This window comes from Tachysurus fulvidraco, chromosome 9, assembly GCF_022655615.1.
Source record: "Tachysurus fulvidraco isolate hzauxx_2018 chromosome 9, HZAU_PFXX_2.0, whole genome shotgun sequence".
Taxonomy (NCBI): domain Eukaryota; kingdom Metazoa; phylum Chordata; class Actinopteri; order Siluriformes; family Bagridae; genus Tachysurus; species Tachysurus fulvidraco.
The window spans coordinates 26456552-26479691 of NC_062526.1; the positions used below are offsets into that span (position 1 = coordinate 26456552).

At 43.3% G+C, this 23140-nt stretch overlaps 1 protein-coding gene and 1 pseudogene across 2 annotated transcripts; both read right to left on the minus strand.

Moving 5' to 3' along the window:
• Positions 1–1898: 1898 nt before the first annotated feature.
• LOC113660594 (tripartite motif-containing protein 16-like) lies at positions 1899–4726 on the minus strand. Of its 2 annotated transcripts, none has more exons than XM_047818411.1 (6): positions 4070–4726; positions 3797–3892; positions 3424–3657; positions 3129–3300; positions 2937–2996; positions 1899–2791 (listed from the first exon to the last, which is right to left on the minus strand). In XM_047818411.1, the coding sequence occupies exons 1-6, from the start codon at positions 4670–4672 to the stop codon at positions 2262–2264; spliced, it is 1695 nt and encodes a 564-aa protein (XP_047674367.1). In that variant the 5' UTR covers positions 4673–4726; the 3' UTR covers positions 1899–2261. The 2 variants fall into 2 exon arrangements, with proteins under 2 accessions (XP_047674367.1, XP_047674366.1); XM_047818410.1 differs by having other exon boundaries at positions 3141–3300; positions 4070–4721.
• Positions 4727–12792: 8066 nt separating this feature from the next.
• Positions 12793–16671, minus strand: LOC113660567 (annotated as a pseudogene).
• Positions 16672–23140: the final 6469 nt, after the last annotated feature.

Genomic DNA, 23140 nt, shown 5'->3' on the forward strand with positions numbered 1-23140 from the left:
GTTTATACATTTAACTGGAGTAAAAAGCTTGAGTTGATACTTCAACTTCTACAGAATTTTTATTTTTTTTTAACCCTAGTATCTATACTTCTACCTGAGTAATGAATGTGAATACTTTTGACACCATTGCAAAAGATGCACATAAACTCATAAAGACCGTCCTGGACACAGGGAATGTACCACATTACATTTCTTACTCTAAATTCCCTGGAACTTTTCCGGTCTTGTGAAGAGAACAGAATATCAATGATTTTTACACACTTTCGGTATCTTTGCCCTCTTGTCGTCTTCGTCGTCCGACTGCCACCCCTTCTCCGGCTGTTTCCTGTCATCCTTCCTCCCCGTGTCCTCCTCTTCCCCCTCCAGCAGAAGGTCATAACGAGAGCTTTCACGAACAAACGCGACCTTGGCTCTCGCAAAAAATACAAATGGTCTCGAGGTGTTTTGTTTTCAGTGCATACTGTTGTGAATGCGTATTGTATTTGTCATTTTAATCTTCGGCCAAATCCAACCTGAAACCTGATATTTTTGTTTAATTTCATACCTTTAGCTCTTTCCTCGGTGTATAAATCCACTACAATGTCGCATAACGTTGTTTCCATAGATATCTATACATAGATGTCGCCTTGGGGTCCTAAAAATGCGTCAAAACCGCCACCATCTTTGTACTTTAAATGCATGGACGATGCCAAACTTCTGTGCTGCGTTTGGATGTTCAAACGAAAGAAATCTAAAAACCTGACAGCAAGGGATTACATTTCACAAGTGAGAATGTGGTTTATGATATTGAATGTTAGGAAATTATATTTCTGGTTACATTGGTTTGTTTCAGTCCTTGGTTAATGACCATAGATAATCCATGCTGGTTACCCTTTAGTTTTTGACAGTTAGGAAAACCGACAATATTTGTAGATTCTGAAGCTCATAAGGACATTAAAAATTGACTCATGCTTTTTTTTGCAGGTGAACCCAACTTTATGTATGTTTTGTAGGATTCTCTTAACTGTCAAACATATTCTATTAGATTGTCCTGGACTTAACACAAGCAGAATGCTCTTTTATCAAGTTACTTAAGGACATATTTAATGACATTATGCCTGAAAAGGAGTTGGATTTTTTTTTATCTTATGTTAATTATTAAAATGTATAATACGACTGCTGTTAATATTTGTTTCGTTTTTATTGTATTTATAAGATATTTGTGTTTTTGAAATAGAATTTTTGCCATGAAAATAGCTTTTGATCGCTGACGGTATTAAATAAAATAATCAGAATCTGAATCTGTTTGTAGAATCCAAGGTGATAAACAGAGACGTCAGTCATGGACAAGTTGCAAGGACACTAAACACTTTTTATTTTAATGGTTAACTCAGCTGACAGTCCTGGAAGGATGTCACCAGTTAGCTTGGCAGTGTAACACACGTTCAGCCTCAAAATCAAACTTTGTTTTTATTTTTTTGGTTCATGTGACTTTATTACATACTTATTTAATGTGGCAAAAGTATTGCAGGAAAGGAATAAATAAAAGATTGAACTGTCTTTGGCACCTCAACTATATAACTTTCACATTATGTTCCTCTCAAATTTGTGATTTGCTTCCACCTGCAAATTGCTTTGTGTATCATATTTAAAAAACCAATACAATTTAAATGTTTAAATGAACATGTATAGTCACACCATTGTAGCAGTGTTACATGCAGTAAGCTATAAGCTAAGTAGTGATTGTTCATTTGAAGTTTACTCAAGTGGAAGAATGTAAATAATAAACTTACACCTACTAGCATTATGCATTATATTGTCTTCATATCAAAACCTTAAATTTTCTCTGGAATTCATGATAAATACATGTCTGGCCGTTGGAACGATCCAAAAAAAAAAAACAACAGAAATCGCATTCATGACGTTTTATGGTGATTTTATTTCTTTGCCTATATTGACGCTAATGCATTAAGAGGAGGAGCCCCCTTACCAACATGGCGGCTCAATTGACGCATTCGTTCCAATGTACTGCCGCATGCAAGGCAACATCTAGTGTATATATATCTGTGTTGTTTCTAGCAACACCACCATTCTGGTTCAAACTCAGAACGGACTGCGCATGTGCGGAGGCTAACGGCTAATTTTACCTCACCAGTTATTAGGAAACCCGGTGACTTACAGTAATAAAAAGACAAAATAAGACACGTTACTTCTATTTATTGTTATGCTATATTCTAGTTATTGGTCGTTTTAATTATGAATAAAGTCATATTGCTAATATTTTATTTTGGATCAAATAATATTACAGATGTTCTACAAGGGTAGAGCCCGAACCCAGCGTATAGAGGCTGAGTGAATGTGGTGTGGACTCTGTGGAGGAGCTTCATGGTGTCAGAGACACTGTAGAAGGACAGAGTTCCTGCACTGTGATCCACATACACTCCTATTCTGGGGGATGATGGAACTCTGAGATCAGTCTTAATGTTGTTGTGATAGAAAGAGAGAGAAGAAGAAGAACATTCCAGACACCAGGACTGTTTGTTGCGTCCAAACCAGCACTCATTATCACCTCCTTTCCTCCTGATGTCTTTATATGAGACTGATATGCACACACCACCACCGCTCCACTCCACCTCCCAGTAACAGCGTCCACACACACTCTCCTTACACAACACCTGCCACAAGGAGTTAAATCTCTCTGGATGATCAGAGTACTGCTGCTCTCTCTCACTGAGTGTCACTGCTCTGTTCTTCTCAGACAGAATGAGGTTACGATGTGTCGTGTTGGGATCCAGAGTCAGAGAACAGAAATCTAAAATAAAAGAGAAAAACAAACTGAACAATGTGAACATGTGTGGTTTAATTAATTTAAAGGTGTGTGTGTGTGTGTGTGTGTGTGTGTGTGTGTGTGTGTGTGTGTGTGTGTGTGTGTGTGTGTGTGTGTGTGTTACACATACAGTGCAGAAAATCATCTCTACTCTTTGGTTCTGAGGGTAAAATTATCTGAAGTTCTGCAGCTGTGGAGACACAGAAACAAAATGGAGATGGAAAAATCAGGTGCCGTAAAAAAGACTGAAACAATTTAAAGTGACAGAATTTCTGTCTGATATTTAATCAGTGTTTTATTTTAGACAACACATTATCAGGACCATTTCTCTCACCACGTCCAGGGATGTTGATGAATTCCTCCTGGAAGATTTCCACGAGTCTCTTTTTCAGGTCAGAGAGAGATTTCTTCACTCCATCAAATGAGAGATGTTGACTGACAGTGATGCTGGATGTGTCGTCATGTCCAGAAGAGACACGAAGAGACTGGAAACTCTACAGAGAGAAAGAAGAACAACATAGAGAAGGAGAAAGGTGGAGAAATATACACATTATATATACAGGTGTGTGTGTGTGTGTGTGTGTGTGTGTGTATGTTTCAGACAGTGTGTGTGTTACCTGGAGGAAATGGATGTGATCATGTGTGTGTGAAAGCTTCTCCATCTCAGTGACTCTCCTCTGAAGATCATTAATCTCCTGCTCCAGTTGCTCCAAGAGTCGTTCAGCTCGACTCAGTTCAGCCTTCTCCTGAGCTCTGATCATCTCCGTCACCTCCGAGAGCTTTTTCTCCATGAAGCTGATCAGCTCAGTAAAGATCCTCTCATTGTCCTCCACTGCTGTCTGTGTACTGAGCTGTTAGGAGACACACAACACATGAAGGTCCATTTAAAGCTCATCTCTCATTCTCTCTCTTACTGGGACTCTAAATGTCTCCATGTTGTCCATGTTGTGTGTGTTTCTAGGAGAAGCTCTGTCTCTGCTCACTGCTCACCTTTATAGTGTTCACAGCCTGTTTCAGCTCCTGCACCTTCTTCTGCTTCTCCTGGAGTCTCTGCTGGAATTTCAGCTGCTCCTCCTGTAGCTCATTCTGAGGAAAAATAAAAGACATTTCACTGTTTTTTCTTTTTTAATAATAATATATCCAAAGCTTAAAAGTTTAATATGAACCCTAAGTTGTAGCTTCTGCTTGGAAACCTTCAGCCACTTTACATTAGAAATATAAATTGTATGAACTGACTGAATAGATGAGACTTGTATTTCTCACCTCTTTCTCAGTTCTGTAAGCTTTAACTGAGACGGTGTCGTGGCTTTTATGTTCATCCGTCATACACAGATAACAGATGAAGCTTTGGTCAGAACGACAGAAGATCTCCAGCACTTTATCATGTTCAGAGCAGATCTTCTCTTGTAGATTTCCAGAAGCTTCCACTAACTTGTGCTTTTTCCATGAAGGAACTTGATAGTGAGGTTTGAGATGAGTTTCACAAAACGAAGCCACACACATCAGACAGGACTTGACGGCTTTGTGTTTTCTCCCGGTGCAGAAATCACACTCCACATCTCCAGGTCCAGCGTAACAGTGATCAGGAGAAGCAGCTTGAACTTCAGTCTTCTTCTTCAGTTTCTCCACCACTTCAGCCAGCATGTTGTTTCTGTGTAGAACAGGCCTTGGTGTGAAAGTGTCTCTGCACTGAGGACAGCTGTAGACGTCCTTCTGATCCTCCTGATCCCAGTGACCATTAATACACACCTTACAGAAACTGTGACCACAGGAGAGAGCCACCGGATCCTTCAGGAGATCCAGACACACTGAACAGATGAACTGATCCACTGAAAGCTGATCTACTGAAATACTCGCCTCAGCCATTTTTCTGAACACAGAGCAGCACTGAGTTGCGATTTTGTTGGAATTAACTTCCTGGTTCTGTGTGTGTATGAGAGAGAGAGGGAGAGACAGCGAGAGGGAGGGAGGGGAGGAGCAGCACAAGGACATAGAGCTTATAAACGCCCCTTTTTTTAACTGTTTCTTCTCCCTCTAACCCCCTTCTATCATACACACTGTGTCAGAGAAATCTGCTTTTGGAAGTTGAACGTAGGCTGATGATATGTTTTGAGCGTAAAGTGAATATTTAATATGTTTTCCTGGAACTTACTTACTTCAATGCATTTTAAAATGAATATTAATTTAACTCTCCTATTTTCCTCCTATGCAAATTAGGAGCACCGAGTCAACTTGATCTTGTCTGTTTTGACTGCTTATAAAAAATGAAGTATATATGAATGCCATTTTTTTCACCTTTTTAGTCTAACTTGTTTCCAACATATTAACATATATTTTGCAAAAAAATATATATATTTGGTATAATAAACCTTATTTCTATACAAAACATTTTTAGAAAAAAAAAACTGAAATTTTGAATTATTTTCACTATAGAGGCACAAAAGTTGATGCACAATTACAGGCTGGTATTTCAAGGGCAGGAGATTGTTTTGAAACCATTTTGACTATTTTTTAATGTCAGAATAATGAAACCTGTTTTTTTTTTCCAAGCCAAATTGACTTAAATGCTTATAAATCAAAAATTCTACAATGATCACCATTCTGTGTGTAATATTTTGAGTTCTGTTAAAGTACTTGTAATTTCTTCAAGCATTTGTTTATTCTGGGCAACAGTTCTATGACCACACACATTTAATTTTATCTGGGTGAAAGAACTTTCTTTGTACGTCTTGGGGAAATTGTGTCTTCTACTGCATCTCTTGTATGTGGAGTCCCTCAGGGTTCCATTCTTGGACCAATTTTATTTTCTTTATATATATTACCTTTAGGGTCCATTTTTAGGAAACATGGCATTTCATTTCACTGTTATGCAAATGACTTGCAACTCTATCTGCCTTTGAAACAGAAGGATGCAAACTCTGTGGCACCTTTGCTGAGATGTCTTGAAGTTATTAAAGCCTGGATGGCCTCCAACTTCTTAAAGTTTAATGAAGATAAAACTGAAATAATTTTATTTCGACCTGGCGGTAAGATTAATACTCGTGATGTAAATCTGGGTGACGTAAAGTCATTTGTGAAGCCTGTTGTTAAAAACCTGGGGGTTTTAATGGACGGTGACTTTAAACTAGAAAAACAGATTAATTTGGTAGTTAAATCGTGTTTTTTTTAGTTAAGGCAATCAGCTAAAGTCAAGTCATTTGTATCTTTTACTGATTTTGAGAGGGTCATCCATGCTTTTATATCATCCCACCTGGACTATTGTAATAGTCTCTATGTAGGCATTGGTGAGGCATCTCTAACACGCTTGCAAAGTTTACAAAATGCAGCTGCACGTTTATTAACGGGGACACACAAACGAGAACACATTACACCTATATTGGCTTCCCTTCATTGCCTGTTCATTTTAGAATTGATTTCAAGATTTTACTTTTAGTTTTTAAATCATTAAATAAGATTGGTCCTAAGTATCTTTCAGACCTATTAATGCCATATGCTCCATCCAGAGCACTTAGGTCTGCTGGGCAACTGCTTTTAGTATGCCCCAATGCAAGATTAAAGAGCAGAGGTGACCGTGCCTTTGCAGTAGCGGCCCCCAAACTCTGGAATAATTTGCCTTGGTACATTAGGCAGGCTCCTTTACTTGCTGTTTTTAAATCACATTTAAAAACATATTTGTATAGTGCAGCATACAACGCAGTATGAGAGTTACCTTTTAGGAATTCTTTTTAGTGTGTGTTACTAATTATTGTTACTTTTATTTTTTATTTATTATTATTATTATTATTATTATTATTATTATTATTTTATGCTTTTTAGTTCTTTTGTTAATTTTATATTGTTGGTACAGCACTTTGGAGAACACCTGCTGTTTTAAAAAGGTGCTCTATAAATAAACTTTGATTTGATTTGATTTATTTAGTATGAAAAAACAACCATCAATTTTTAGAACCACCATTAGCCAATGAACTTATTATCTGTCCTGTATGTCACCTGGAAATCTATTAAAACAAACTGCAACACCAGCAGACTTATTGGTCCCATGACTAAACAGTATTCAATCACCCCATTGATTCGACCAAAATTTAACATCCACTTCAGAAGAATGAGTTCCCTTTCGAGGGAACTCGACGCTGCGTCAGTGCTGACGCTATGGGAACGCTTCTGTGAGGAAGTTGTGTCTGAAGCTCTGTGTGCACACATGCCATTTTAATGGCTCGGGAAGGACACGTGACGGAGTGATTACGCGCCAGCAAGTCCATATAAGGGCATCTATGTCACACTACTCCAGCTTCTTTGTCTTCAGGAAGCGATCTGTGTATGTGTCAAATGTTTGTCCTGTCTGTCTAGTACAGGGAAAAATTATATATATATATATATATATATATATATATATATATATATATATATATATATATATATATATATTCGTACTGTAATTCTCAGCTGCAGCTGCGCCTCTTTGTTCGGGTCCCGCGTCCGCCAAGGCGGCGCGGCGGCCTCGTTCGCCGGGGTTCGCAGGTTGAGTTAGCGGATGTGGAACAAGAGACGGGTTTTTCCACTTTCTCTTTCCCTCTTCCCTAACGCCGTTCGCTCGATTTCGGTTTCGGGAGCTTGCGCTGCGATTTCTACCAACCAGGAAGAAAGCCTGCAACCAGGAACTAGCATGTTGCTTCTGCGTCGCTCAAAGAGAAATAAATAAATAAAAAAAAAGAAAAAAAGGGTTGAATTTAGCGGATATGGAGCAAGAGACGGGTTTTCCCTTTCTCTTTCCCTCTCCCTCTTCCCTCTTCAGGCCGAAAGACACCTTCACGTGGGCGGCTGCTGTATTTCTCAGACCTCCATGCCGAGGTGTCGAGGTCTTTTCTCCTGCCATGTTGGACTAATCAGCCATTATAGGGCTTGAAGGCCATGGTATGGGGCGATGCCTGGGATTGAGGAGACGCTTACGGGCTATCTCTCACCTACATCGCCCGCACGGAGGAAACCTGCCTTCAGGTGGTATCTGAGCTCCACCGAGCCAGTGACTTTGCGCTCCGTGCCACAAAGCAGACGGCCCACTCCATAGGCCATGCAATGGCTGCACTGGTTGCCACGGAGAGGCGCCTGTGGCTCAGTTTGACTAATACTAAAGATGAGGATATGTCCTCTCTCCTGGATGCCTCGGTGTCACCTCAGGGCTTGTTCGGCGACGCAGTGAGTACTGTCGTCGACAGGCACCAGGAGGTAAAATGCCAGTCGGCGACGTTCAGGCTCCCCTACTGCCTGCCCTGCCGCCTCTGGCGTTTCAGGGAGCAGTGGGGTCTGTGCCTGCTTCTCTTTCTTGCATGGGTCTCCCTGGGTTGGCACCTGCCAGTTTCAGGGCACCCGGGAGGTCTGCGCAAGGTTGACATCACTATCAGGCAGCCGGGCAGCGTGGAAACTTCTGCCAGGGGTGTCTCAGTGGGTTCTGGATACCCGTTCCGTCCTCCGTGCTTCCAGGGTGTTCTGCCTACGATTGTTGGCAGACACCAGGGGGCGTTCCTCCAAGAGGGACTCTCTCACTCTTGAGGAAAGGGGCCATAGAGCATGTTCCCCTCCCAGAGCGGGACTCCAGCTTTACAGCCGATATTTCATTGTTCCTAAGTGGGACGGGGGCTGTGTCCGATTTCGAACCTGTGGGCTCTGAACTGTACTCTTAAGACTTACAGGTTCAAGATGCTCATGCTCAAGGTTATCGTGTCCCAGATCGTGTCCCAGATCAGGTCCAAGGACTGATTTGTGACTATTGACCTTGAGGATGCTTATTTTCACATAGGCATTTTGCCAGAGCACAGGAAGTTCCTCAGGTTCACTTTTGGGGGAGAAGTGTACCGGTATTGTGTTCTTCCTTTTGGACTAGCCCTTTCACCACGCACGTTTACAAAGTGCATAGACACTGCCCTGGCACCATTGTGTCTCCAGGGCATCTGTGTACTGAATTGCCTGGACGACTGGATCATTCTGTCCCAGTCAAAGGCTAGGGCAGCCAGTCATTGAGATGCTGTGCTTGCCCATATGAGGTCTCTAGGCCTCAGGTTGGACCCAGAAATGGGTGTGCTTTCTCCTTTTCAGAGAACCACCTTTCTGGGGCTAGTTTGGGGCTTCACCTCGATGCGGGCACATCTGTCTCCCACTCGGGTGGCTTCCATCTTGTAAGCGGTGAAAGCTATTCGGCTAGGCCGATGCCTCTCTGTCGCCGAGGCACAGAGGGGGCCCGGGCCTCGTGTCGGCAGCAGCCAACATTATCCCTTTGGTTCTGCTCCACATGAAGCCATTCCAGCGCTGGCTCAGGGGTGCGGGCTTTCATCCTCGCAGACATCCCCTCAGGGTTATAAGGGTTACGCGCTGTGGGCTTCGTACCCTTCCTTTGTGGAAAAGACCCCAGTTTCTGGCCTTGGGTCCCACTCTAGGGGCGTGTCACCATCGCGGGACTCTTTCGATGGACACCTCGCTTTCCCTAGGATGGCCGTCCTGCCCAGGGTTTATGGGAGGGCCCCTATCTCTCATGGCACATAAACTGCCTAGAGATGAGGGCTGTGTTTCTAACACTTTCTTCCATGCCTCAGGGGCTGCCATGTCTTAGTACAGACAGACAGCACTGTGGTGGTCCCCCATATCAATCATCAGGGCGGTCTGCATTTGTGCCCCCGTTTTAGGTTGGCACAGCAGACTCTGCACTGGGCAAAGACCAGGTTCCTTTTGATGAGAGCGATTTTCATCCCAGGGCATGTAAATAAGGAGGCAGACTTCCTGTCGAGGCAGGTGCTGAGGCCCGGGGAGTGGTGTAGACGCCATAAAATGTCTCCACCCCCACGGGGTGGAGTGACATTGGTGTGGACGTGGCCGAGGCTCCGTCTGTGCGCCTCCCCCCTGGTAGCTCTGCTCCCGCAAGCCCTAGCCAGAGTGTGCCACGACCGGGTCAACCTACTCCTAGTTGCCCTTCATTGGCCTTCTTGAGTTGGTTCACGGTCCTCCCTCCTGAACGGCACTCCATGGAGGTTCCCGTCAGGGAAGATCTCTTCTCTCGGGTGCAGGGGCCAATCCTACACCCTTGCCCGAAGATATGGAAGCTTCGGGTCTGGCCCCTGAGGGGGACCAGTTCCTAGAAGCAGGCGAGGTGACCAAAACTCTAATGAATGCTAGGGCTCCCTCCACTAGGAAGCTATTTGCTCTGAAGTGGAGGCTTTTTCGCCTCTGGTGTGATGAACACTGTCAGAATCCAGTTCACTGCCTGGTCAGTACAGTGCTGGAGTTCCTGCAGTCTCTCTTTTCTCGGGGCTTGTCCCCATCTACTTTAAAGGTGTACGTGGCTGCCATTGCTGCCAACCACGAACCTGTCCTCGGGGCCTCCTTGGGTAGGCACGCTCTGGTCTCTCACTTCCTGCGTGGTGTCAGGTGGCTGAGACCTTTCTGCAGACTGCGCCTTTTCTCCTTGGACCTCTCTGTGGTCCTGGAGGGACTGCTGGAAGCCCCCTTTGAGCCCATGGAGTCAGCCTCTGAGAAGTTTCTGACCCTGTAGTCGGCTCTGCTTCTTGCCTTGGCCTCTCTCAGGAGAGTCGGGGATTTGCAGGCTTTGTCGATCGCCCCCGCCTGCCTAGAATTTGCCCCCGGCATGTCCAAGGCTATCCTGCACCCCAGGCCGGGATATGTCCCTAAGGTGCTCAGGATGGCGGGTTGTCCGATAATCCTGCAGGCCTACTGTCCCCCACCCCATGAGTCAGCGGAACAGGAGAGGCTGCACTTGCTTTGCCTGGTAAGGGCGCTGAGGACTTACGTCCACCGCTCTAGCTCGTGGCGTAACTCCTCTGCCCTTTTTGTCTGTTTTGGGGGCCGGAATAGGGGTAATCCGGTTTCCAAACAGCGCCTGGCGCACTGGTTGGTGGAGGCCATTACTCAGGCCTATGAGCTGCGTGGTCATGCCTCACCTCTTGGCATCAGGGCCCACTCCACTAGGGGTATCGCCTCGTCCAGTGCCTTGGCCAGGGGTGTCCCCATTGAAGATATTTGTGCTGCGTCAGGATGGTCCTCTCCGCACACCTTTATCAGATTCTATGACCTGGACTTGGACCCCACTCCAGGGTCCCAGGTACTGCGGGGCCTATGATGTGCTGCTCCCAGTCTGCTCGTGCTCTCTCACGGCCTCTGGCGCAGTCATTGACCGGTGCGTGGCGGCGTGGGCATTGGCGTTCCCATAGCGTCAGCACTGACGCAGCGTCGAGTTCCCTCGAAAGGGAACTACACCAGGTTACGTATGTACCCTGGGTCCCTGAGAAGGGAACGAGACGCTGCGTTGCTGGCCACGCCCCGGGCGTCCGTTCGCGCTTCCTTCAGACAAATAGAAGCTGGAGTAGTGTGATGTAGATGCCCTTATATGGACTTGCTGGCGCGTAATCACTCCATCACGTGTCCTTCCCGAGCCATTAAAATGGCGTGTGTGCACACAGAGCTTCAGACACAACTTCCTCACAGAAGCGTTCCCATAGCGTCAGCACTGACGCAGCATCTCGTTCCCTTCTCAGGGAACCGGGTTACATACGTAACCTGGTGTAGTTTCTTGTAGTAACAGACAATGTGATTTTCGCCCTTTACAAAATAAAAATAATGCTTTTCTTTTGACTAAATCTTTTAGACCCCTCACGTTTAACGAAGCAAATGAGACTGAACATTTGAACATTACTGAACAGGAGATATTATAGGAGAGCATAAGGAGATATTATAAACTTAGCTTACTAATGCTGATTTGCAAATGCAACAATAGTCCCATGTCCACTTAACACACTCCTTCAGACATCTAATATCAGTAGATCAAACCTTTTCTTTGTTTAACCAATTCGACGACCCTCTATGTATCTGTGCGGTCCGCGGTAGTAGGCACGCTTTCCTTCCCGATGAGCCTGTTCAATCTGCGGCCACAGTTTTTTCCTTGCCTCTCTATCCTCTATTGGTAGCATCTCGGCGAGGCGGACACCTTTCTCTCTGCACACCGGGGAATCCTTGCAGCGACGCCATAACTCCTCCTTGACAAGTCTCTGGACAAATAACACCACTACATGTCTATTCCTGTTGTCATCTTTTCGTCCGACTCTGTGCACAATATCAATCTCTTCTTCAAACTGTTGCTGTTCCATGTCAGGGGCGATCTCCTTGAACAGTTGTATGACGTCTGTTCTAATGTTTTCGTCTTTTCTTTCTGATAAACCTTTCAGTTTCAGACACCATTGCATCTTGTATCTCTCCTGGTACCTGATTCTCTCTTTAAGCTCTTGAGTTTCTTTGCACAGACATTCATTGCACTTTTCTAACTCGATGACTTTCCCCTTGCATTCCTTAACTTCTTCAGCATTGAACTGCACTGCTTTTGATAGGCTAGCAATCATGCTGCTACTCTGCTTAGCTTGCTCTCGCAATTGCGTCAGTTGCTCATTAAAGTTCTTCTCTAAACTCTGAATGGCTTCCAGTATGGTCAGGTTAGATACCTCGTTTTTAAAGTAGTTTTGCTCTTTTTGCAGCCGGAATCTTACTTGGAGTCTTTTCTTTTACTAATTGTGTTAACCTCCATATCGTAGTCATGGTCTGTAGACTGTTCGAGCATCTTTGTGCTCATTGCAGCTTGCTTTTTTGCACTGTCCCCTTCTTTAATTATCAGTCTAGCCGGTTCGATCATACTTTTTAATTGTTCAGAGCGTTTTCATCAGCAGATAATCAAATTTGGGACCATTTCTCTTCTGTCTCTGACGCGAGCGACTGTTCAACCAGCCATCTTGCCCGGAACCTCTGTACTGCCGTCTGCCGTATGCAAGGCGACATCTAGTGTATATATCTATGCGTTGTTTCTAGCAACACCGCCATTCTGGTTCAAACTCAGAACGGACTGCGCATGTGTGGAGGCTAACGGCTAATTTTACCTCAGCAGTTATTAGCAACATTAGCAAACCTGGTGACTTACAGTAATAAAAAGAGAAAATAAGACACGTTACTTCTATTTATTTTAATATTTGCAAACTCTGATATTACACTTTTTTTAGTGTCAACAAAAAGTTTGAAATGTAAAAAAGTAAAAAATGACATGCAAGTACTTATAGCAACTAGTGAATATAATTCATAGATTTAAAAACAATATTCTGTTAATTCTGTTGTATTTTACATATTTAGACACTCACTCATATCAGATGTTTATTTCAATTAAGCTTAACCTAAATGTTAAGCTTAACCTAAATGATGTTCTACAAGGGTAGAGCCCGAACCCAGCGTATAGAGGCTGAGTGAATGTGGTGTGGACTCTGTGGAGGAGCTTCATGGTGTCAGAGACACTGTAGAAGGACAAAGTTCCTGCACTGTGATCCACATACACTCCTATTCTGGGGGATGATGGAACTCTGAGATCAGTCTTAATGCTGTTGTGATAGAAAGAGAGAGAAGAAGAAGGAGAACATTCCAGACTCCAGGACTGTTTGTTGCGTCCAAACCCACACTCATTACCACCTCCTTTCCTCCTGATGTCTTTATATGAGACTGATATGGACACACCACCACCGCTCCACTCCACATCCCAGTAACAGCGTCCACACACACTCTCCTTACACAACACCTGCCACCTGGAGTTAAATCTCTCTGGATGATCAGAGTACTGCTGCTCTCTCTTAGTGAATGTCACTGCTCTGTTCTTCTCAGACAGAATGAGGTTACGATGTGTCGTGTTGGGATCCAGAGTCAGAGAACAGAAATCTAAAATAAAAGAGAAAAACAAACTGAACAATGTGAACATGTTGGGTTTAATTAATTTAAAGGTGTGTGTGTGTGTGTGTGTTACACATACAGTGCAGAAAATCATCTCTACTCTTTGGTTCTGAAGGTAAAATTATCTGAAGTTCTGCAGCTGTGGAGACACAGAAACAAAATGGAGATGGAAAAATCAGGTCCTGTAAAATTTGTGAAACAATTTAAAGTGACAGAATTTCTGTCTGATATTTAATCAATGTTTTATTTTAGACAACACATTATCAGGACCATTTCTCTCAGCACGTCCAGGGATGTTGATGAATTCCTCCTGGAAGATTTCCATGAGTCTCTTTTTCAGGTCAGAGAGAGATTTCTTCACTCCATCAATTGAGAGATGTTGACTGACAGTGATGCTGGATGTGTCGTCATGTCCAGATGAGACACGAAGAGACTGGAAACTCTACAGAGAGAAAGAAGAACAACATAGAGAAGGAGAAAGGTGGAGAAATATACACATTATACATACAGGTGTGTGCGTATGTGTGTGTGTGTGTGTGTGTGTGTGTGTGTGTGTGTGTGTGTGTGTGTGTGTGTGTATGTTTCAGACTGTGTGTGTTACCTGGAGGAAATGGATGTGGTCATGTGTGTGTGAAAGCTTCTCCATCTCAGTGACTCTCCTCTGAAGATCATTAATCTCCTGCTCCAGTTGCTCCAGGAGTCGTTCAGCTCGACTCAGTTCAGCCTTCTCCTGAGCTCTGATCATCTCCGTCACCTCCGAGCGCTTTTTCTCCATGAAGCTGATCAGCTCAGTAAAGATCCTCTCATTGTCCTCCACTGCTGTCTGTGCACTGAGCTGTTAGGAGACACACAACACATGAAGGTCCATTTAAAGCTCATCTCTCATTCTCTCTCTTACTGGGACTCTAAATGTCTCCATGTTGTGTGTGTTTCTAGGAGCAGCTCTGTCTCTGCTCACTGCTCACCTTTATAGTGTTCACAGCCTGTTTCAGCTCCTGCACCTTCTTCTGCTTCTCCTGGAGTCTCTGCTGGAATTTCAGCTGCTCCTCCTGTAGCTCATTCTGAGGAAAAATAAAAGACATTTCACTGTTTATAAACTTTACGTGCAGTTTATACAGAGTGTATGAGCTCAGTGTTTGAACACTAACTGCACAGAAAGGGTTAAAGTTCACTCTGGTTCTACGGATCACCCTATTAAATAGAACACTGGATGTTGGCTGTTACAAATGTAGCGCCTATGGTGTTGATCTTATGGAAGTAACTAAGGGACGCTAACATCTACCTAGGTTCGTTGAGAGGTGGGTTGGGCCAATTCACAAGAGAAGCCCCGATTGAGTTGAACAACTGACAATTTTATTGCCTTCTTACAACAGTGAAAATAATTGGTACAATAATGTTGAAACAGAAAAAGAACTAAGAGCTCTTTAAAATAATAGAAAATAAATTCCCCTTAAATGTTCAATTGGTTCCGTAAGTGAATGTGGAATATGGGTCCAAAGTTCGGTGAATGTGTATTTAAGTGAACATTAATTTCCTTGTCCTCCAGTGCACTTATTGTAACACTACTGTGTGTGAAGAATAATGCCTTAGCTGGCACTCTCGACGTAAATCAGGATTCCTCTGGTGACAAATCAACGGCTGGCCACTCCGTTAAAGATCATCTACCAGTCTCGCAGGCTAGGCTCGCCATCTCGGTTCATCCAGACTTTCTAGTACTCAAAGAAACCCAATATGCTAGCTGCAGCCTTAGCCACCCCTTAGCATTGTAATACCATGAAGCATAATTAAGTAGATAAATATGTAATTATAAGGGCACATAGTTCGTTTGGATTTTGCTTTACAGATAATAAATTTTGCTTTGCAAATACTCCAACTGGTTTTTAGTTTTAAGGTAATTCTCCAATAACATTTTAGCACACATGAAAAGTTGCATCATACTTAGCAAAATGTGCTTCCACTCACCGGAGTTTCAATTGTTTCTATTTGGAATTTTTCCTGGGTTTTCTGCTTCCTGCTGGTTTTAGGATTTTAGAAATGTTAATTCAGCTGGTGGTAGAATTTTAGAAGGTTTATTTTCTGCTGGCATTCACGAGGAGAAGTAGCAAAAAAAAGAGAAAAATGCTGATAACCATAGGCTCTAATCGAGTCAGTCCCCCAGCTCCCCCTATGGTTGGGAGCGGAACTACAATATAGTAGCCCTTATTTCTCTATGGGTTACACAAAGTTCATAGTTAAACACGGAAATATATTTTAGTATTTAATGAATATACTTGGGTTCCTTTGGGTTACATCACAATTAACAACAAATGATGTATCGATTTTTTTCTTTTATAATAATAAAATATCCAAAGCTTAAAAGTTTAATATGAACCCTAAGTTGTATCTTCTGCTTGGAAACCTTCAGCCACTTTACAATAGAAATATAAATTGTATGAACTGACTGAATAGATGAGACTTGTATTTCTCACCTCTTTCTCACTTCTGTAAGCTTTAACTGAGACGGTGTCGTGGCTTTTATGTTCATCCGTCATACACAGATAACAGATGAAGCTTTGGTCAGAACGACAGAAGATCTTCAACACTTCATCATGTTCAGAGCAGATCTTCTCTTGTAGATTTCCAGAAGCTCCGACTAACTTGTGCTTTTTCCATGAAGGAACTTGATAGTGAGGTTTGAGATGAGTTTCACAAAACGAAGCCACACACACCAGACAGGACTTGACGGCTTTGTGTTTTCTCCGGTGCAGAAATCACACTCCACATCTCCAGGTCCAGTGTAACAGTGTTCAGGAGAAGCAGCTTGGACTTCTTGGATAGTCTTCTTCTTCAGTTTCTCCACCACTTCAGCCAGAATGTTGTTTCTGCGTAGAACAGGCCTTGGTGTGAAAGTGTCTCTGCACTGAGGACAGCTGTAGACATCCTTCTGATCCTCCTGATCCCAGTGACCATTAATACACACCTTACAAAAACTGTGACCACAGGAGAGAGTCACTGGATTCTTCAGGAGATCCAGACACACTGAACAGATGAACTGATTCTGATCTACTGAAATACTCGCCTCAGCCATTTTTCTGAACTCAGAGCAGCACTCTGAGTTTTGTTTTTCTGAAATTAAGTTCTGTGTGTATGAGAATCAGAATCAGAATCAGGTTTATTGGACAAGTGTGTTGACACACACAAGGAATTTGATTCCAGCTGTTTGTGACTCTCAAAAAGTACAGACATAAATAATATTATACTATACAAGACAAGACAATACAGACTATACAAGACGGGGGCACCAGTGGGGAAGTCGTGGCCTAATGTTTAGAGAGTTTGACTCCTAACCCTAAGTTTGGCACCAAACCCCTCCCCAACTGCTCCCTGGGCTCTGCAGCATAAATGGTTTCCCACTGCTCCAGGTGTGTTTTCACAGTGTGTGTTCACCTCTGTGTGTGTGCACTTTGGATGGGTTAAATGCAGAGAACGAATTCTGAGAATGGGTCCTCGTACTTAGCTGTATGTCACATCACTTTATTTTTTCTGCTGTTTTTACTGTGTGCTGCAGTGTGTTCCTGTCCTGCTTGAAACTAGATGGTGATGGATGTGCACAGGACAGATTCAATGACTGCAGTGTAGAACAGCATCAACAGCTCCTGTGGCAAACCATACTTCCTTAATTGACATAGAAAGCACATCCTCTGCTGGACCTTTTTTTGATGATAGACTTTATGTTGCATTCCCTTTTCAGGTCTTAGGAAATGTTAATGCCCAGAAACTTTAAGGTCTCCACAGATGACACAGGGCTGTTGGATATTGTGAGGGGGAGTAGTGTTGAGGGGTCCATCCTAAAGTCCACTATCATCTCCACAGTTTTGAGGGTGTTTAGCGCTCAGCTGTTTTGACTGCACCATAACACCAGCCACTTCAGCTCCTGCTGGTATCCAGACTCGTTGCCAACTTGGATGAGACTGATGAGTGTAGTATCATCTGCAAATTTCAGGAGTGTAACAGTTGAAGTGCAGTTAAAGTCACTTGAAGTGCAGTCAATAGTGTAGAGGGCTGATTGTCCAAATGCTGGAGGTAACACCTCCCAATCTCACATGTTGTTTCCTGCCTGTCAGGAAGCTGGTGATTCACTGACAGATGGAAGGGGGTATAGTGAGCCTTAGGAGTTTGGAGTGGAGAATTTCCTGAATTATAATATTAAAGCCAAACTGAAGTCGACAAAGAGAATCTGGGCATATGTCAAGGTGTTGCAGAATGTAGTGTAGTCCAATGTTGACTTTCCACTGCTGGAATGTAGTGTAGTCCAATGCTGACGTCCACTGACCTGTTTGCTCGGTAGGCAAACTGTAGAGGGTCCAGCATTGGTTCTGTTTCAGTCTTTAGGTAGGCCAAAACCAGCCGTTCAAAGGTCTTCATGACAACAGATGTCAGAGCGGCAGGCCTGTAGTCATTCATTCCAGTAATGGAGGGTTTCTTGAGGACCGGGAAGATTGTGGTGAGTTTAATGCAGGAGGGGACTTCACACAGCTCCAGTGATCTGTTGAAGATATTGGTGAAGATGGGAGCCAATTGGTCAGCACATGCTTTGAGACAGGATGGGGAGACCCAGTCTGGGCCGAGTGCTTTCCTTGTCCTCTGTTTCTGAGAGAGCCGAATCACATCCCTTTCACAAATCATTAGTGCAACTTGAGTGCTGGGAGGAGTTGTTAAAGGGGTTTCCAGAGGTGTGATGGGGCAATTAGTTAGGCTGGGTTGGATGGAAGGTGTAAAGATATTGTTCTCAAACCTGCATTAGAAGGTGTTGTGGTCATCAGCCACAGGGGAGATCTCTCACAGGGGAGAGAGGGGTATGGGTGGGGGGTGTCTCTTTTAGTTTGTGATGTCTTGCAGGCCTTTCTACACTGATGCAGGGATGTTAGCTGAAAACCTGCTTTTCAGCTTTTCAAAGTAGCTTCTTTTGGCTATTCTGACCTCTTTTGTCAGTAGGTTCCTGGCCTGCTTATACAGAGCTTTGTCCTCCCCTCTGTAGGCATCTTCCTTGGCATGTCAAAGTATTTTCAGTTTGGCTGTGAGCCATGGCTTGTTGTTAGTGAATTTGCAGAAGGTTTTGGTTGGCACACACGACTTCACAAAAACTGATGTCACAGTGTCAGTCAGTTCATCCAGGCTGTTGGTTCCAGCCTCAAAGATACTCCAATCAGTGCAGTCAAAACCGTCTTGTAATTCCTGCTTTGTCTCACTGGTCCATCTCTTCACTGTTTTGACTACAGGCTTAGTAGATTTTAGTTTGTGCCTGTATGTTGGAATAAGATGGACCAAGCAGTGATCGGTGTTCCCCAAGGTTTCCCCGGGTACAGAGCGATATGCGTCCTCAAGAATTGTGTAACAATGATCCAATGTTCTTTTCTACCTTGTGGGACAATTAATATTCTGTCTGTATTTAGGAAGTTCAAGTGTTAGTTTTGCTCTGTTAAAGTCTGCAAGGCAAATAAAAAGATAATCCAGAGTATTTTGCTCCAATCGTGATATTTTGTTTGCCAGGTTTTGCAGTGCATCACTCATGTTGGCCTGCGGTGGGATGTAAACTCTGGTCAGAATGAATGAGGAGAATTCACGCGGTGAATAAAAGGGTTTACAGTTAATGAACAGTGAATCCAGGTTTGAGCTGCCATATTTATTCAGCACTGTGATCACAGCAGAGGCTGAAGTGGCTAAAGCAGAGATAGTGCAGAAAATGAACTGAAAATGCAACAAGCTCAGCTTGTAGCTTCACTAGAGACTTTAAGGCTGGAAAAAAGAGCTGCTGCCATACAAATGAAGGCAGAGACCTTAGAAACAGCTGCAGAGCTAGAAAATGGAGGGAACTCAAGCCTAATAGAGCTACCTATAGGAAATATAGCAGAACACACTTAGGCTTACTTATGAGGACAGGCCGATAATGAGAACTCACAATCACCAGTTCTGGGTAAGTCGTTTCATGATAATAAAATGCACAAATGGTTCAGAAGTCAAGCTTCTTCTTTCTTATTACTCACCAGGACGAGTCCTATAAACCAAACAGACAGTCAAATAGACCTGCCTTTTCCAGGATGAAACCTATGGAAGAAAGAAAATCATTGCTCAAACAACTAGGCATATGCTCCCTGAGTGGTCTTTGACTCCAGCACTCAATACAAAAGGGTGTCACTAAACAAAGTTCTTTTGACAGATCCTGACCTCAACAACAGCCTCCTCAGAGACCTAATGCATTTCCGCAAGAAACCTGTTGCCTTCACGGTGGACATAGAACAAATGTTCCACTGCTTTAAAGTTCGACCTGCAGACAGGAACCACCTTCATTTCCTCAGGTAACAATGTCAAAGTATACTGCATGAATATTTGCAGTGCACACATTTGGGAACAGTCTCTCTTCGGCAGTGGAAATTTACTGTCTTTGTCGTGCGGCTTGTGCAGGAGAAGCGGAATTCAGTAAAGATGTCAGACAGTTTGTGGAGCAAGACTTTTATATGGATGATGGACTGAGGTCTTTACCCTCTCCAGAGATGGCAATCAACCTTCTGAAAAGGACACAGGACATGCTGGCTGGGTCTGATCTGAAGTTATATAAATTGTTCTCAAACAGCAAGGAAGTTATGAGAGCTTTGCCATCTGAGCCTTATACCAAATCACTGAAAGAACAGGACTTACGTGTCAGCTCGCTTCCTATGCAACGCTTTAAATTCCACATCCAGAAGGACTAAAGGCCCTACCCTAGACATGGCCTGCTGGCGGTAATAAAAAAATTGTATGACCCTCTAGGGTTTGTGGCTCCTATCAAGTTTCAAGGCAAAGTATTATTAAAGGAACTGACATTTAAGGCTACTGACTGGGATGCACCCTTACCAGTGGGCAGACAAAAGGTGTGGGAGGAATGGAATGATTTCTTGCAAGAAGTACAACACATTCAATTCCAAGGATCTATGAGCCCACTTCATTGTTAGGTGCCAAGTTCAAAGAGCTCTGTGTTTTCTCTGATGCTTCAGAGAGAGTAATTGCAACAGTTGCTTATCTCAAAATGATTGACTCAGATGGTAACTGTCACATAGGGTTCATCGCAGGCAAAGCAAGTCTAGTACCACAACCAAGGCACACTGTCTTGGCTGTGAACATCATGGAAACCATCACTGCAATGGTTGTTATTCATATCAATGAGATTAGTTTCTACATAGATAGTCAAGTGGTTCTTGGATATGTCCATAACGAGAAATATTGTTTCCATGTCTATGTAAGCAATCGTGCACAGAAAATCCGGAAAAGCACTAGTCCAGGACAATGGCATTACGTACACTCGGAGTACAATCCAGCAGATATGGCCACACGAATGACTCCCACCAAACCGCAGGAGACAAAGCTGCTTTGAGACAATGGGAATTGATAATAGCGCTATACAAATTAATTGAATTTGAATTTCGGACAGTATCTGGTTCAGTGGTCCACCATTTTTTTGTCAGCCGAAACTGGAGACATTACCTAGAGAACCATTTGCACTCGTTGATCATGATCGATATCCAGAGGTTCAAGTAATGCTACTGCACACAACAGTCTCAAAAAGCTTTGAATGCCTGATCAGAGCTGTCAGAAGGCTGATATATGTTGCACAATGTAATCTTATAATCTTATAAACCGAGCCAAAACAACACTTCACAGGCATGCAAAGGATGGCACAGTTGCAAACTCTAGGTGCTGTCACATTACTTCAGAGCAAAGAAGTCATAGGAGCAGGAATTCTCATCTGCCGTTTGGGCAAGATCACTATCTTCTCATCTGCCGCTTGGGCAGGATAACCATCCTTTCATCTGCCGCCTGGGCAGGATAACTAAATTCAGCCTCTCGACCTCTGCTCGATTTCTGTTCTCCTGGCTAGTACTCGGGGAAGTCTCAATGAAACACACGAGTCAAAGTCTTTCAAAGAGAAGTTCAGAAGTTTATTAAGTAAAACAGGAATATATGTGTGCAGAGCTTAATGCTAGTGTCCACAAAAGCAGCCTTGGCCGTTATCACAAAGTAGGAACCCCCCAGCCAAAGTATCATGTTTCTTACAACTGCTTTCGGTGTTGCAAGTGCGATACGTGCAAAGCAGGGGGTCCCGCTATGGTGGGGAGGGGGTTAAACTAAGGTCAAGGCATCTGTGTGTGGGTGTGAGGGAGTGTGTGTGTGTGAGAGAGAGAGAAAGAACAATGTGCTCTGTACAGAAAGTCTGCAACATTATCAGAAAAGATTGTTTTATACAATTATTCTCACAAGCAGTATAACAGGAGAGTTATGCCAAGGTGGTGCAGTGCCTTCAACAGAACAAACCACTTCCCAAAACTAGTACACTTCAAAAACTACATACCTTCATAGATTAAAGTGGGCTGGAGGTTGTCTGATCAATGCAGATTTAGGTTCTGAACAAAAGAGGCCGGTAGAAACCATGTGGCAGTACTTCTAACCCGGAACTTTCAAACACATCATCACAAACACATCATCTGGGTCGCCTCTTTACAGATAAGTTCTGTTGGCTATTGGATAATAGGAAGCAAAATATATAGAACTAATTGGGTTCCTCGATACCCCCAGCTTCATTAATGCTTTAAGGAGGTTTCTAGCGATCCGAGGTTCGGTGAAACAGATCTGCTCCGATACAGGGACCAATTTCATTGGTAAAAGTTTGCAGATTCCTTCTAATGCTGATGAAAATGCAGTGAAACAATTTCTGTCTGATAACGGATGCATATGGTCATTTAACCCTCCCCATCAGACATGGGTGGTGTGTGGAAGAGGATGTTTGGCACTGCTCGCAAGATTCTGTGCATTTTCAGAGTACATCCTCAAAACTCACACACAAGGTACTCTCCACCTTCATAGCGGAAGTTACAGCCATCATAAGCAACAGACCATGGATACCTGTATCAACCAATCCAACAGAGATATTCACCTGCTACATTACTGAACCAAAAGTCTAGTACTAGTTGAGCTCCACCTTCGGGACAAGCCTGACCTGTACAAGCAACAAAGGCTTACAGTGAAAAGCCTCGCAGACATTTTTTTGGGATCTAAGGTGCAAACAGAACCTTTTGACTTTGCCGTTTCGATAGAAACGGCAATGCCAACAACCCAATGTTTCCAAAGGATGTATAGTCCAGCTCAGGGACCCTCAATCCAAATGGATGGACCAAAACTGTTTCTGAGACCTGTTAACAAAGTAGTACACCTGCTTCAGGAAGATTCTGAACGGACTATAAGAAGTAAGAAGTTATTGCATTCCCTGGAATACCAGATGTGGAATACCCTGTTCTCTGCATACAAGCACCTTTTTCTTCTAATACTAATTAGCAATATAGCAGATTCATTTGTTCAAGTCCTTATATGATGACACCATGAATGTGAGCCTAGTTTCAACAACCAGATGGATAGGTCTGCAGTCATAGCTATTATTATTCTTCAACTCAAGTTGATTTGAAGGCAATTTCCATATGTAAATGTTGTATTATAATTTTTATGCATATGTAACATGTCCGGACTGGTCACTCTCACACACACAAGGACCACACGACCACTTAATGAGATTCA

Bases quoted from the DNA above. Each gene is read 5' to 3' on its own strand.
- LOC113660594 (XM_047818411.1), bottom strand. From the start codon at position 4,672: ATGGCTGAGGCGAGTATTTCAGTAGATCAGCTTTCAGTGGATCAGTTC. The intron at 3,893-4,069 runs GTGAGAAATACA...ATTTTTCCTCAG, and splicing joins CTTACAGAACTGAGAAAGAG to AATGAGCTACAGGAGGAGCA. The intron at 3,658-3,796 runs GTGAGCAGTGAG...GTCTCCTAACAG, and splicing joins AGGCTGTGAACACTATAAAG to CTCAGTACACAGACAGCAGT.